The 14829-nt window shown below is 35.2% G+C and overlaps 3 protein-coding genes across 3 annotated transcripts; 2 read left to right on the top strand and 1 right to left on the bottom strand.

The window, feature by feature from the left end:
- Nucleotides 1-69: 69 nt before the first annotated feature.
- On the bottom strand, nt 70-4563 carry LOC116300967 (ras-related protein RabC). Its single transcript, XM_031709949.2, has 3 exons — nt 4489-4563; nt 3968-4214; nt 70-1905 (listed from the first exon to the last, which is right to left on the bottom strand). Exons 2-3 carry the CDS (start codon nt 4163-4165, stop codon nt 1480-1482), a joined length of 624 nt encoding a protein of 207 aa, XP_031565809.1. The 5' UTR covers nt 4166-4214; nt 4489-4563; the 3' UTR covers nt 70-1479.
- A 223-nt stretch (nt 4564-4786) lies between these two features.
- LOC116300969 (uncharacterized) lies at nt 4787-7082 on the top strand. The gene is made up of 2 exons (XM_031709950.2): nt 4787-5086; nt 5729-7082. The coding sequence occupies exons 1-2, from the start codon at nt 4862-4864 to the stop codon at nt 6176-6178; spliced, it is 675 nt and encodes a 224-aa protein (XP_031565810.2). The 5' UTR covers nt 4787-4861; the 3' UTR covers nt 6179-7082.
- Nucleotides 7083-8867: 1785 nt separating this feature from the next.
- On the top strand, nt 8868-14146 carry LOC116300973 (NADH dehydrogenase [ubiquinone] iron-sulfur protein 3, mitochondrial). The gene is made up of 6 exons (XM_031709955.1): nt 8868-8954; nt 9321-9395; nt 10235-10464; nt 11855-11980; nt 12825-12944; nt 13713-14146. Exons 1-6 carry the CDS (start codon nt 8876-8878, stop codon nt 13875-13877), a joined length of 795 nt encoding a protein of 264 aa, XP_031565815.1. The 5' UTR covers nt 8868-8875; the 3' UTR covers nt 13878-14146.
- Nucleotides 14147-14829: the final 683 nt, after the last annotated feature.

Genomic DNA, 14829 nt, shown 5'->3' with positions numbered 1-14829 from the left:
ACATTTTATGGTTTGATTAATAATGTATATGATACACAATAGAAATTAAACAGCTGTAATGAAATAACATTCGTTTTGATTTCAGTTTTAATAAATATCAAGTTAATGTATTGATACTTATTATATGGCAAGGTAATTTCATGTGCTATGATTGGTCAATTTGCGGTCCATAACTTACGGTATGGACCTCGCACTCGGTTAATAAGAGCTATTTATGCTTTTTCCCTTGTCATTTAATAAGGTGTCAGAGATAAATGCTTGTTGTTTGAATTTTGGAACACTTTCTCAATTAGGAGACATTTGACTTTTTCTGTATACCAGGGTAAGCAAAATTTATTTTACCAGTAGATGAGAGGAGATATTGAAGGTGGTTTGATGATGTCATGCCTAAAAATCAAAAAGATATAAACTTGTACTTGTCCTAACCCCCTGAAATGTAAGCTGCTTTCATATCTGAGAAGTTTAGAATACATTATGTATTCTGCATAATGCATACTTATTTATTAAGCTTTTACCTCACATAGAATCATAGTATAAAAGAAAAGGAAAAACAAACGAATATTATAAGCAGATGAAAGGTAAGGGATATTGTCACAGGTTTCCCCAATAGGCCCTTTGCAGTTAACGGTCATGTGTCTGTACTGGAATGCAAAATTTATGTTTTTATTTTAAATTGGTGATTCTTTTTAGCTACTTGTAAAGAAATTAATGGCAACATGTGTATCCCGTGTGTCACGAAATGTAGTTTTATTACGATCTCTCGAAACAGGTTGTAGAAAGTTTGTTTGCAGTCCAGTAAATTTCACCCATGGGAATCAAAATGTTCACTCATTTGCTCTCAGTGAATTAATCAGAACGTGATTGCTTAGCTGCAAAGGGCCTATTATGACGGCCCCTTAAATAAACGAGATTAAAAAATTGAATTTTGAATTAATTACAACAGGAAAGCCATTTTACTATTACAAACGTCCCATTCTACATTTAATGCAGAGGTCTTCCATGTTCTTCCATAATGCATGTCTGCACGATACATAACATAAGAAATGAAAATATAGTACAAGATGATTAAAATTGAAATTGAGTCATAAAAACTGCTGCAGTACACTTCTCGAAAACTGCTGCAGTGCACTTCTCTTTCAGATCAACTGCATGACCTTGTAGCTTTCTCATAATCATAAATATTCACAATGTTTAAAAAAATAAATCACTTTTCTAGTTTTTAAATGTCTAGGCTTTCGCACTAATCAGGGACACTTTTGACTCACTAAATTCAATGTTCTATGGAAATAACACTCAACTCACATGTTGATTTTAACAGAGGGATGAAACTGAGAACCTGAAGAAAAACTGCTTAGCATAGGAGTGGTTTCTGCAGAGCGTTTAGTGTCCTCTTGTGTTACAGTACAATGCTAAAACTGGGTGCAAAGAAGAGTACATCAGTGTTTTCTGCAGGGATCATTCAACAAGCTAAAACAATGTTTATTGCTGTCTGCAGCACTTTTTTGTGGTAGTCTGAGAATTCTCAAGATTCACTGTGCCTGATTTTTTCTTGCATTTTTTTCCATACTTGTGAAGATGATCTGCTAGTTTCTTTTTCATTTCTTTTATTCCATCTCCAGTTTTAGCAGATACCTTGAATGAAAGTTTGAAGTCATTGTTTTTTAAGAAGCTTTTTACTTCTTGCTCAGAAATTGCTGCTGAGTCATTCAAATCAATTTTATTTTGAACCAATACTAAATGGGCTCCAAGGGCATGATTTGAAGCTTCATTTTTGTATTTTACTGCTTGAACTAAGGATTCCTTTTTGTCAGTGCTATAAACAATAAGAACCAGATGACTATCACTGAAGTATGAATGAGTAACACTGTCAAACTTTTCTAATCCAGCTGTATCCCATAAAGTAACCTAAATGAACATGAAAAGATCAAAATCACTTGGTATCGCTTATAGCTGCAACTACATTAACCAAGACCACCCAAACAAATTGTAAATCAAATTCACAAATCACGCTGTTAAAGCCGAATAATACATGAATATTCAAGTTTCGAGTTCCAAATTACCAATGTGTTTCTTGATTACAGACTCATTTACTCAGGCTTAGCCTCGAATCAGTATCTGATTACTTGCAAATACCAATGGTAAAGTAAAGAATGTACAACTTTAACAATACGAACACTTTGAAACTTGACGGACCTTGACTGGAACACATGAATATTGTTCACAAAATCGAGGCTAAGCCTGAGCAAATAAGTCTGTAATCAAGAAACTCAGCAGTAATTTCCCTTATTCACTATGATGTCACATCAAAACAATCTTCAACAATCTATTGTTTAAACGCAAAGGATCATGGTTGTCGGAGGGGGTCAAATCAACGCAAATTAACCGAAAATTGTTCTAAAACCCGTATCAATCCACGAAGAGAAGTAGAATAGCCAGCAAACACTCAGAATATTTTTAGTACATATTAACACATATTTTATCTGAAAACCAGGCCATTTTAGGTTAAACTGTTTCTCTAGGAGCAAATTTTGTTGAATTTTCTATTGGATTTGGCGATTCTATCACCCACATAAACAAGCAGTGACGTCATATATAGTGAAGTAGGTCAATCTGAAACTTGAAAAGGGTCTATTGATGAATTCTGGATTTTTAACTTTTTATTATTATTATTTTTACTCCTGTTAATTCATACACACTCTTATAAAGTAAAATTTAATTATATGCTTTTAAAGGGAAAAAATATGAAAGATTGTACAGATTTTGTTTAAATATTTAATCGTTATTGGCTAATTTGTATGAAAATTGGTCTGGGTGGCCTTGGTTGGTTGGTATAATCACTTGTCGTTCAAACTTCAGAATAAGGGAATTAATATAATACTGCTACTAACAGTCCCTATCTCTTTCCCTTTATAACCCCTCCCTGAAACAGCCTCTTGGCTTCCGATCAAAGTCATAGCACAGCTAGCTCACACGAATTAGTGTTGGGTTTAGGGAGGGAGGAAAACTGAAGAACCCAGAGAACCGTGACTGAAGGAAGGGATTCAGCTAACAAACTCTACTCGTATATGTGTGATTTTGACCCCAGATGTGAGAGCTAACTGCTAAGGCAGCCTTGATTCTTCCCCCCTATTGATCATACCTATTTTTTAAAAGGTTGGTTATTGGCCCGGGGGGGACTCCAGGAAAAAAGTACCGGGGATGCTCGTCGTATCTCTTAGGGGTTAAAATTCACAATTTGGTATCTCTTAGGGTGTTAAATGCAAATTTTTGAGAATCAGCATCAGAAAAGGAGAGAAGCGCACATTGATGTGGCTTATCCTAGGCGCTTTTTATATAAAATTTAATATTATTTGTTGTGGTATCTCTTAGGGGTTAAAAATCATTCAGCCACACCCTTTTTTAAAGATTTCCCGTATCTTTTAGGGGTCTTTTTGAAAATTTCCAACGAGTATCCCCAGTACTTTTTTCCCGGAGTCCCCCCCCCCCCCCCCAGGGGTTGTCGGAGCCAAAGGTGACATGCAATAGATCAATCCTGGCTTTGCTTAAGTGTCCACCTAAACTATGGGTCGTTTTCCAAAATTTTTTCCATTTAATGGAATATACCGTAGAATGTCCGACCAAAAAACTCGAATTCAAAGACAGACATTCACAATTTTCAGCAATAGGTGTCCATTCCATGTGACATGCTGTATATCAAAAACACAACACCGAAGTAGCAACAATAACTAGGGAGGTAGAGCAATGAATGCAGGATAAAGAGGGCCATAGCCACAAATTTCTGATTGGTCTGGTTTTCTTATATTTTTTTCCCAACAGTTGGTCCAGTTGAAACCGGTTCAACCACACCGGTGGCTACGGCCCTGATCAGTGAGATTGACTGTCATTCCAAGATCTAAGAATAGCTGGAATGACTTGTGTTTCTCATTATTATTCACACGAAGGTTTATAATAGTGCATGCATACTGACCTTCACTTCAACATTCTTGTTTGTCGTCAAGTTTATTATGCACTGATCGGGAAGTACTGTCTTCGATTCGATGTCCTCAAAATGTTCATCTTTTAGCCTGGTATATATAGACGTCTTTCCAACGCCACAACCACCACAGAGTATTACTTTGAAAGATCTTTTATTTAGTGGTATATTTTCTTCTGCAGCACGGGCCATGAGTAAAACAATTAAGATTACGCGAATAAAATAGCAACAACCCTACATCCTGAGAAAGAATAACGTAGTTTTCAGTTATTTTTTCTATTAGAAATGCGTATAAAGCTTACATGCTAAAACGAAATAAAATTTAAGCTTGTTTTCTTCAACATTCTCTACTGTCAAACTAGAAAAACTGTGTGAAAAGATCCCGGGGAAAAGATCAACTAGAAACAAGGTATCGATAAGCTTATGAACCTCAGAAAACAAACAAACAAAAAAAACGACCAGCCTTCACAAAGGATAAAGTATTTTTTGATTGCACTCAAAAAGTTTAAACTCACCTTTTTATACTCAATATATGCAACTAAAGTAAACTCAAGCGATCGAAGTCTGATTGAAGTCTGAAGCGATTTGACCGGAAACATTTCGGAACGTATTCGGAAGGTCATCGGAAGTTTAGATTACTCGGTTTTGATTTAATTTGCGTAATCTTAATCCTAAAAAATAATGCATTTATGAAACAAAAATAAACAAGATGATATCTCGAGGTTAAAATCCCTTTAATATGGACAGATCAAAAATATATGTGCTACGGTACAGCCAAGGTACGTGAGATTCATTCGGTTTCTTTTCGGTCTAGATTCGGTTCATTTTCGGCAAGATATATTGGTCAGCTTCTACTAAGGTCTCTGTGGTCGTCTGTCAGGCTCCAAAATGGCGGAGGGAGGGAATAATTTGGAGTCGTCTTTAACAAAGAGTTCTTGCCCCGGCGTTCCACTTAAAGTGATTCTTCTTGGCGTGAAAGGGGTTGGCAAGACGACTTTGTTTCGTCGTATTTTTCGTTTTCTTAAGGAAGACCTTTCTGACGAAACTTGTAGTAAAATCAAAGATTCAGATTTTACTCATCGCATCACAGTCGATGATGGGAAAACAGTACAGGTGAGCTAGCATTACTCTATAAAAAAGAAAAAATTACAGCATTAAAATGGTAATCTTTCCAAATAGTGATAAATTATTCATAAAATCAATTTTTAGAAAAAGTCTCACATCTATATTTTGGTGGTACCAAAATTACAAACGACTTTGTAACAAAGTCGTTTGTAATTTTGAAAGTCTTTGATTAGCATAGTATGCATCATTAAGCTTACATGTAAGGCTTAAGTCTTTATTTAATGAGGCCCTATTAGAGGGGGGGGGGGGGGTAAACATATCCTCCATCTGAATTTCACAACTGTCTATTTCATTAGAGAAGTCTGTTACTTGTTGCTAGCTTGCATTAGTTTCAAGGCGCGCCATTGTGGCTTGTCAGAATTTATTCCTAACGGGGCCTCATTAAGTGCACCAAAATCTGGGTAATGGGCTCTGCTAATATGGCCTACCCAATACTCAGTTATAAAGCACTTGTGGAATTGCAGAACTTATTAAAGAGAAGTGTTAGGAAAAGCCAGTTACATGAATAACAAAATAGAAAGTTTGCATGCTGTGCTGCTCTCATAATGCATGCCCCCACCCCCCTCCCCCTTCCCCCAGCCAATCAGAACGTAAGATTTCTACTAACAGTTATTTTATAAATGTTTATAGATGTGTCTGTGGGATACTGCTGGAATGGAGGGTAATAGACATGAAGCAAACATGACACGGTCATATTACATGGGGGCGCAAGTGGCTCTCTTGGTATATAGTGCTGATGACTGGGAGAGTGTGGAAGATTTGAAAGACTATGTGGACGAGGTTCAAAATCATGCACCAGGAGCCAAGAAGTTACTAATAAGAAACAAGGTTGACTTACCCACAGCAGAACAAACTGTTAATGAAAAAGAAGTTGATAGTATGTTTAGAAAACTTGGCCCTTCTTATGTACCAACTAGGAAATTGAAAACGTCTGCTTTAACAGGTACAGGGGTCAAAACCCTTCTTAATGATGTTGGTGAACAACTTCTCAGGCAAGGCTCTATGAAAACTGATCAAAGGAGTTCTTTTCAAGTATATAAACCAGAACCAAAACCTAAAAAACAAAGTTCATGTTGTTAAAGAGCTTATTTCTTATTTCAATCTTTACTAAAGGAGGCTACACACTTGGCCTTTTTCATAGTTAATAGAGGGGGACTCTATGACCTTTTTCTATGTAATACATACAATACATATGAGAGGCCAATCTTATGGGAATTACAGCAAGAACACTCAAACTGTGAACAATTTGAGTTTTTTTGTCACTTTTTTAAAATCATTGAGCATTCTATTAATCCATGGCCATTCCTTGAGCCAATTGATTGCAGGCTGTCTGCAGCCGAGCATAACTGGTTTTAAGGTATTAATGAGACTTATAGTCAGGTTGCATGCAGGCTAATTAATTGGAAATAAGATTCATTTTTATCACTTGCTGTATTAATTTGAGCTCAATGCTTCATTAATAGTCTGAAAAAACTTGAAGCGTTCTGAACATGGTTCGAGAAAAGGTGTTTTAAAGCTCATTCAGATTGGATGAAAATGGTATATTTTCTATTAAATGTCTAGGATAGTGATTTCTAATCAATGTTCGAATATAAAACTTTTGCAACTGAATTAAGTCAGTTTGAGAAGATCCATGTTAAAGTTGCCAGAATGCAAGTGATGAATTTGTATTTTAAGTAAGTACTTTAACGAGGTCGACTTTTATATGGCGTTTATTGTAATAATTGATTGATTTTTCATAATATTATTTTATAGGAAATTGTGGGCAATAGGATCTCCCTCTATTCCTAATTTCCTTCAAGGTATATTTTTTAAATGTTTGTACTGCAAATTTCACAGACCAATGGTTAAAAAATGTATAAGCTAGCCTTGCTACAGTTTGCATTTTTAGTCCCTGAGAATGGCCACAAATGTCCACATTAAAAAAGAAATTTTATACCAAGATAAATGAAATATGATGTGAAGTATATTTCTCTCTTGAATATATTTTGTCTATTGTCAGTTTCTTGGTTGGTGACTGAGTGTAGTATATGCTGGAGCCTTGATGGCTGCAATAGCAGCATGATGTAAAATGTTTTTACTAATTACAATGGATTTCACATAACTTTTGAACATTGGGTTCCGAAGTTTGTTCCGAAGTTCCAAGGTTTGTCAACAAACTTCATAACGAATAAGGAATAACTGAAGTTCAAAACCAAGTCTGGAATGTTCGTTCCAAGTTTGGGAACTTAACTACTATTTTCATAAACATGCAAACTCTGTAGACTGAGCTGCATGCTGCAATTGGGTTTTTTACTGTCACCAATTCAAAATATCAAAGGTACTGACTGATTGGTTTTGATTGACAGAAGCGAAAAACCAAATTCCAGCGTGCAGCTCAGTCTACAGAGTTAAGTTCCCAAACTTGGTACAAACATTCCGAACTTTGTTTTGAACTTCAGTAATTTGATTCAAATTTTGTAAAGAATATAAGAAGTTTGTCATCAAACTTCGGAACTTCCAAACAAACTTCAGGACCTGATTGTCAAAAGTTATGTGAAATCTACTGTGAATAAAAAAATTTTAAGCCTCAAATAGTTTGAGAGACATAAGCTGTCAGCAACTAACATGAATGACCATAACTAGGGGCATGCTGTTTGCTGTAATTTTTAGTACATAGAGCATGTTTTAAATCACAGTTCAATTGTGGAACTGGATAGGACTAACTAACTATTTTACTAACCGCTACTTAAATGCTTCATTAATTTCATTATTTGAATTAGAATTGCCTAATAAGAATAGTAAGACAGTTGGTGTTAATTAACTGAACAAAAGAAAGGTATTGTGCAAGGGATTCTGTTGCAGTGATCACCACTCAGCTAGACCATGCTATCATGCTACCTTCACAGGAGGTCAAATAGAGGAAATAGTAGGTAGCTAGCTGCATTTTATGTAGTTAAAATATATATTGTATAGGAAATGAATTATTTTAATCTAGTTTTTTTAGAATAAACCATTTCTTTCTAAAAAAAACCTTCAAATGTGATCAATTTTGTGGGTTTTGGCATTTGGAAGAGCAAGTAATAATTGTATTTTAGAGAAAAGTTAATCCTCAATAGAAAACCAACAAAAATAATAACTGTGCTATAGGTATATGCCTTAGTAAATTTATATAGGCTATACAGGCTCTTCTCCAATGCATTCTCCCCCGCCTCCCCCCCCCCCCCTTCCTGGTGCAGAGGAACCTAGGACCATCAGAGGAGTCTAAATAGATTCTTTTAGTTTGAACACATTGTTTTGTATTTTAAATCTCTAGGGAATAAATAATACTCAAGAGAATAATTACATTTAGTAAAAATACACAGGTGATTATTGAAAATCTTGCGTGCTGATTGGTTGAGAAACTCACACTATCACACGATAATCCAAAATTGCGGCCAGCCACTTCGTTGCTGTTACCGGAAAAAATGTCTTTTATCTTCTTTTTTTGAAAGAATCACCGCGTCTCGGTAAATATTCCCCAATATTCACTTCGTCTTCAGCGAAAAATTGTTAATTAGTCTTAAATAAGAAATAATCATATCCAAGGTGTAAAAGGTCTACAGAGGCTTCTAGATTTTGATCACGTTCCTCTTTCATTTTTCTTTGGAATAATAAATAAAATAATTTGGCTTTAGCTGATATTTTGAACCACACTGAGTTTGGGCTTCCTTGGTCATATTGGTCGAGTGGGCTACCTGCATGTGTTTCGTTGGCTTCTTTGCTTGCTCATGCGCATTAGCGTCTTTTACATCCAAGATGGCGGCGTCCTTCCTTAGTCGTGTTTGTAGTTCAGCAAGGCTTGTTGGTCCCTCATCTACGAGATATTTTACAAAGAGTAAGTATATTTGCTCACTCAAATTAAGCTTGACATTATTTATATATTTTGTAGTTTGTTTAATCTTCTTGAGACATGGTTTAGGAGTGTTTTATGTACAAGTTTTACTCACATGATGCAAGTATAAAGATGTTTTTGTACGATTCTTGTAGTTTTTTTTCAATATCTCTCTGTTATATGTGCATAAACAATTACCCAATAAGATGAAAAAGAAACTCAATGATATTGATTTAAAGAGTACTTTCATATAAGGTTTGGGTATTTCAGAAAAATACCATTACCATCTTCTTGGACAAATGTAAAGCTGTTACTTCCTAACTGTGTGTATCAACATCACTAACAATCAAATATTTCAAATATTTCCAGGTCTACAGAGACCAAGTCTCCTGGGTACATCATGTGTTACTAAAAGACTTTTAACTTCAGAAGTAACAGTGAAAGGTTTGTTTATTTATGTTATTACTATTGCTCACTTAGATAATTTTTGGATTTACTTATAATATTTTATTACATAAATGTAGTAAAGCTCTTAATTTGTTAGTTGAGTTTGTCAACTGATTGGTTGTAACTGCATGCTTCATGACACCACGGCATGAGCTTGCACTTTCTACAGTGTATATTATTCCTATGGTTATTATTAATAATGGTTATAGTAATCTGTATTTTATGCAAAAATCTTGCTTGCTGTGCTGTGTGCAGTTATAAAGCATATATGAATTTGCAGAACACTTGAGAAGTGTTAAGAAGCATGTGTTCTGCTATGGGTATGCTTCTCCTGTTCTGCCAATCCCCAGATACATTGCTTTAAATAACATAGCCATGATATAATGCGCGCTCTAATTGGTTTTTAAGTGCACAAGCATGCACAAGCGTGCATCCAAAAACTGATAGTGCAAGCTGACGTCAATTAAGTAGCGTGCTGTGTAATACAGATTTCGCTAGAAAGAATATTAGAATTTTTCTCCATTAATGAATATTTTTTATGCTTTTCCTATATTTTATAAAAGAAATGATTCATAAGTAGCGTGCATCTATCAAGTTATGGATGCACACAGTATGTTGCTTAAGAATTAAGAAGCTAGAGTAGCACTCGGCTATCGCCTCATGCTACTCATTACACATCTTTCATGCTTAACAAACTCCCACGTGCATCCATAACTCGATGCACACTACTTATGAACCATTTCTTCAATATAACTGAATCCAGCATGCTAGCACATTTTCTATTTCATACTGTATATTTACACAGTTCAAATTTTATGTAATTTGTATTTTTTTAGAAGATGCAAAGTTGGTTCAACTGTCAGAATTTGGTGAATATGTGTCCACCATGTTACCTAAATACATCCAGTCTGCTCAAGTGAATTACACAAAGGAACTAGAGTTTCTGATCTCACCAGAGGGTATAATTCCAGTACTCACTTTCCTAAAAGACCATACAAATGCTCAGTTCAAATCCTTAGCAGATCTGACAGCTGTGGATGTGCCAACAAGACCCTATAGATTTGAGGTACAGATTGAATTCAAATAGACCTCTTTACCTTGGGCGTAATGTTTTCCCATCCAGACCACTTGTCATTCCCTTGAGAATAAGATTCTTTGTTTGAGTTGTATCCATATTAATGTCTCTTCTCATGTGCAACCGTTAAATAAAGAAAGGATACTCTAGTGAATGACACGTGGTCTGAAATGGGAAAACATTGATATCATTAAATTGAGGTAACACTTCACACTGTTACTATTAAAACTCAATTGCCTCTTAATAGCAGTTTTCAATACTACACAAAGTCATAGCTGCAAGCTACTTGCTGAAATTTGGTTCTTTGCTCTTGTCAATCAAAATTAATACTATGGTGGCATTGGATTGGATTGGTGGCATGTAAAAAACAAAATTCTAATGGGCAACTCACAACCACAAGTTTGTATGCCATTGAAATTGCAGTAAGGGTTTTGATGCATGGTGCAACTATTACATGCAACATTAGGTGCAAAGTTACAGTTGCCCAGTTTGTCGACCCTAATTCAAACATACTGTAATGAAATCAATGATATTCTCAGCCAAAGAAATGTGATGTTGGTCTGATGGTACCGGGCTGATCGTATAGCCAGAATTGGGTTGCAAACTAAAACCATAAAATACTCTGACAAGGGAGTAACGTAATGAATTGATTGGTTGATCACTCAATTTTTCTACATCTACACATCACATCTATACCAATGCTTCTGGTCACGTATTATGTGCATGCATATATATATGTAATCCATATGTATGCGTGCATGTATATATGTGTGTATGTTGTATGTGTGTGTGTGTGTATACTATATATCTACTTTATTATTGTATTTAATGAATCTATTATATTTATATACATATTTATATATATTTTATTTCTATTATTATTATCTCTTAGTATAGTTCTTTAACTGTTTTAAAGCCCTGTTTACACTAGCGATTTTTGCGGTGATTTTTGCAGGCGATTTTTGTGGCGATTTTTGCTGCGGTTTTTTTCAATATTGTCCATAATGAATAATGGTAAAGAATTTACTTGTAAAGTTTTTTTCAGGATACCAAGATTTTCCTAGACGAATGTCTCTTTTGAAGGATGAGACAAAAGATTTCATATTTCCGAAAGTTGCCACAAAAATCGCAGCAAAAATCGCTGCAAAAATCGCTGCAAAAATCGCTGCAAAAATCGCCAGTGTAAACAGGGCTTAAGAGTGCATGATTAAAGATTTAAAAAACATGAATCTCACAATCTGGCTCACATGTGAGTCCAGTAATCAAACCCAAGATGAGATACACTGAGGTAATTGCCTTACCACTCTGCTACCTTTGATTTCCTTTTAGTGGTAACTTATTACAAAAAAAATTAAATTCCTCCTAATTTCCACTTTCTCAGATTATTTACAACTTGCTGTCCCTGCACTATAACTCAAGAGTTCGAGTCAAGACATACACAGATGAACTGACAGCTATTGATTCAATATCGAGCATTTATCCAGTAGCTAACTGGTATGAAAGAGAGGTGAGTTAGTCTACCATAGCTATACGAATAAAATATCATAACGAATAGTGGTCACTAGTTTTGACTGCATTGATGTGTAGAATACAGGTGAATAACGAGGAAATTAAAACACCTTGTAAAACAGTTTGTAACTACTGCACTGATGTTTCAGGGTAAACCGTTCCCGATATTGGTCCTTCGTCAGAGTAAAAGAGGAAATTAGAAGAAACAGGAACTATTCGAAACACAAGTTACACTTTTGATTATTCTTTGTCTGACCTACTTCTCCTATGTAGGAAAATTATTGGAAAACATTAGTGCTTTTTATTTGATAGAAAACAAAGGATTTTTCATTATTCAGTACTGTTAACGAATAGTTTTAATACTTTTTCATATTTTTATATATGTATTTTAATAAAATATGTTTAGTTCCTAGTTATACGATTGTATGAGAATATTATTATTATCATATTTACATATGTATTGAAAATGATAGGCATATTCCATGGAATCAAAAACATTGATAACTGCACATTTAGTACTGCCCAGGTGGCGTAACGGTGTGAGCGCTCACCTCTCATCAATGCGACCCAGGGTTCAAGTCCCGCCAGGCTCGGTGTTGTATATGAGTAGAGTTGTTTGTTGGTTCTCTCCTGTGCTTCGAGGGTTTTTCTCCGGGTTCTCCGGTTTTCCTCCCTCCGCAAAAATCAACTCCTAAATTCCAATTCGATCACGGAATGAGGGCCACAGGTTTGTTAGCCACTGGCTATTAAGTGCTACCCTCGTGAAAAAAAGGACTGTTTTTTTATTATCATCTTAAATTGACTTCTTTATTCTTCTATTCTTACCTTTTTTTGTACTCAAGATATGGGATATGTATGGAGTATTCTTCTCTAACCATCCTGATTTACGTCGAATCTTGACTGATTATGGATTTGAAGGTCATCCATTCAGAAAAGACTTCCCAATTAGTGGCTATGTAGAGGTAAGTACTGCACCCTCGTATCGCTGTATCCTTTAGTACATACACAGGTTGAGCCTCATTTTTAAAAGAGCAAATAATAGTCCCTCTGCCAATGTATTGAATAAATTGTTAAATTAACATGGAAACAGGATTAATGGTGAGTTGTTTCTTGTTCTGTTGTTTATAAGACATTGCAGTGTCTTTTATCATCTCATCTATAAACATGACATACTTTCTAATAGTATCGTATTATTATGTATGTATTATAGCTTTTTTTCCCCTTCTTTTATATATTTCTTATCATACCTATAAAACTTTTAGTTTTTAGCTCGCTCAAACTAGCACTCGTGTGATATCTTATTAAGTGAGGATAAATAAAGATTTATTATTATTATTTATTATTATTTATTAAATATGTGACTCACTATTCATATTGTTTCAATTTTGATTATGATAATTCATTCAATGTGACAGAGGAACCATGAAGGACACTATTCACAAAAGTCAACTGTAACGTGAAGAATGCACAACTTGGACAATAACAAAATTGATGACCTTTCTCAAAAAATAATGTTTGATGTGAGGCTGATGTGAAAATACAAAACAATGTCACAGTGATTGTATAATTTCTTTCATATTTTCATGTGTTGCCTTGAATCGAAGATAATTTTGAGAAGGGTCAGTTTAATTTAGAAGTTGAGGTATTTTCTCAAGACTTCAAACTCAGTAAGACAGCCATGCCTTAATATTACTTCTCTGATGCTGACGTTCATTGCTTTGTCATTGTAGATTCGCTATGATGATGAGCTCAAGCGACTGGTTTGCGAACCAATAGAAATGGCTCAGGAGTTCAGGAAGTTTGACATCTCTCCCACATGGGAGCAGTTCCCTACTTACAGAACACAAGAGTCCCAACCAGAGATAACAGCTGGTGAAACAACAGAAAAGAAATGACAAATCAATATTAATATACCTTTTCAGACTTCACTTTAGCGACCACAAAACAATGTGTCCAAGCCGACAGGTTTATACATTTACTGTATCATATCAACTCCAACTTCAACTTGGAGACATTTTCTAAATGGTTACTCCAGGGAATTTGAATAAGGTCTATTAATTTCTTTGATGTTACCGATAATTTGGCAAGCTTTTATGTACAAAGTTAACTTGTAATCTAGGAGTGACTAGAGTTAAACAAGTAATTATATCTCATCTTAAATGTGTCTTGCTTCTGAACTACTCTCTTACCTACAGTATGGGTGAACTATTTATTATGTTTGTGGGGGGAGGGGGGAGGGAGGGGGAGTAAGTACAACAATTACATTTGTATTATTATCCCTCATCCCTGAGTGGATCCAGGCATGGCAGAATGATATGTGACAATACTATGGAAATCTTTAGAGTGGTAAAATTTCTGTTGGAATGCATGTCTTTGCGCACTAGATTTATGTACCCTTAAATGAGATTTTTAAGTACCATATGGAATGAGTTTCTCGAAAAAGAACATCACTCTTGTCCAAACACTTCAGTTTAAATGGATCAACTTTGTGCACGAAGTCCAGATAATTATGGCAATATTCCAAGTTTGTTCGCATGGTAAATTTATCGTTACAGTTTCTGCTCAACCCCTTCCATTGTCTATTGTCTCTATCGAACACTTCTACAAGTGCATACTACTCAAAAAGAAATCAGTTGGTACCCAAAAACCCTATCATGTGGTACATAAATCTACTTCTGTGAGATGAGCATTCCAACAAAACATTTCGCCCTTCCTAGTGATTTCCATAGAAATGTCTTGGAGTAATACCTAAGTGATTCTTTATAAAAAATTCCCACATCAGCTTCCCTCTAAATTCAACTTCTGATGACAAAAGCAGGACAGTGTATCACAGCCTGATTTAGAGTC

This window comes from Actinia tenebrosa, unplaced genomic scaffold (genome assembly GCF_029948245.1).
Source record: "Actinia tenebrosa isolate PJP-AT-01 unplaced genomic scaffold, QUT_ActTen_1.0 PGA_scaffold2__45_contigs__length_23673736, whole genome shotgun sequence".
Lineage (NCBI taxonomy): Eukaryota > Metazoa > Cnidaria > Anthozoa > Actiniaria > Actiniidae > Actinia > Actinia tenebrosa.
This window is presented reverse-complemented; position numbering and strand designations above follow the sequence as displayed.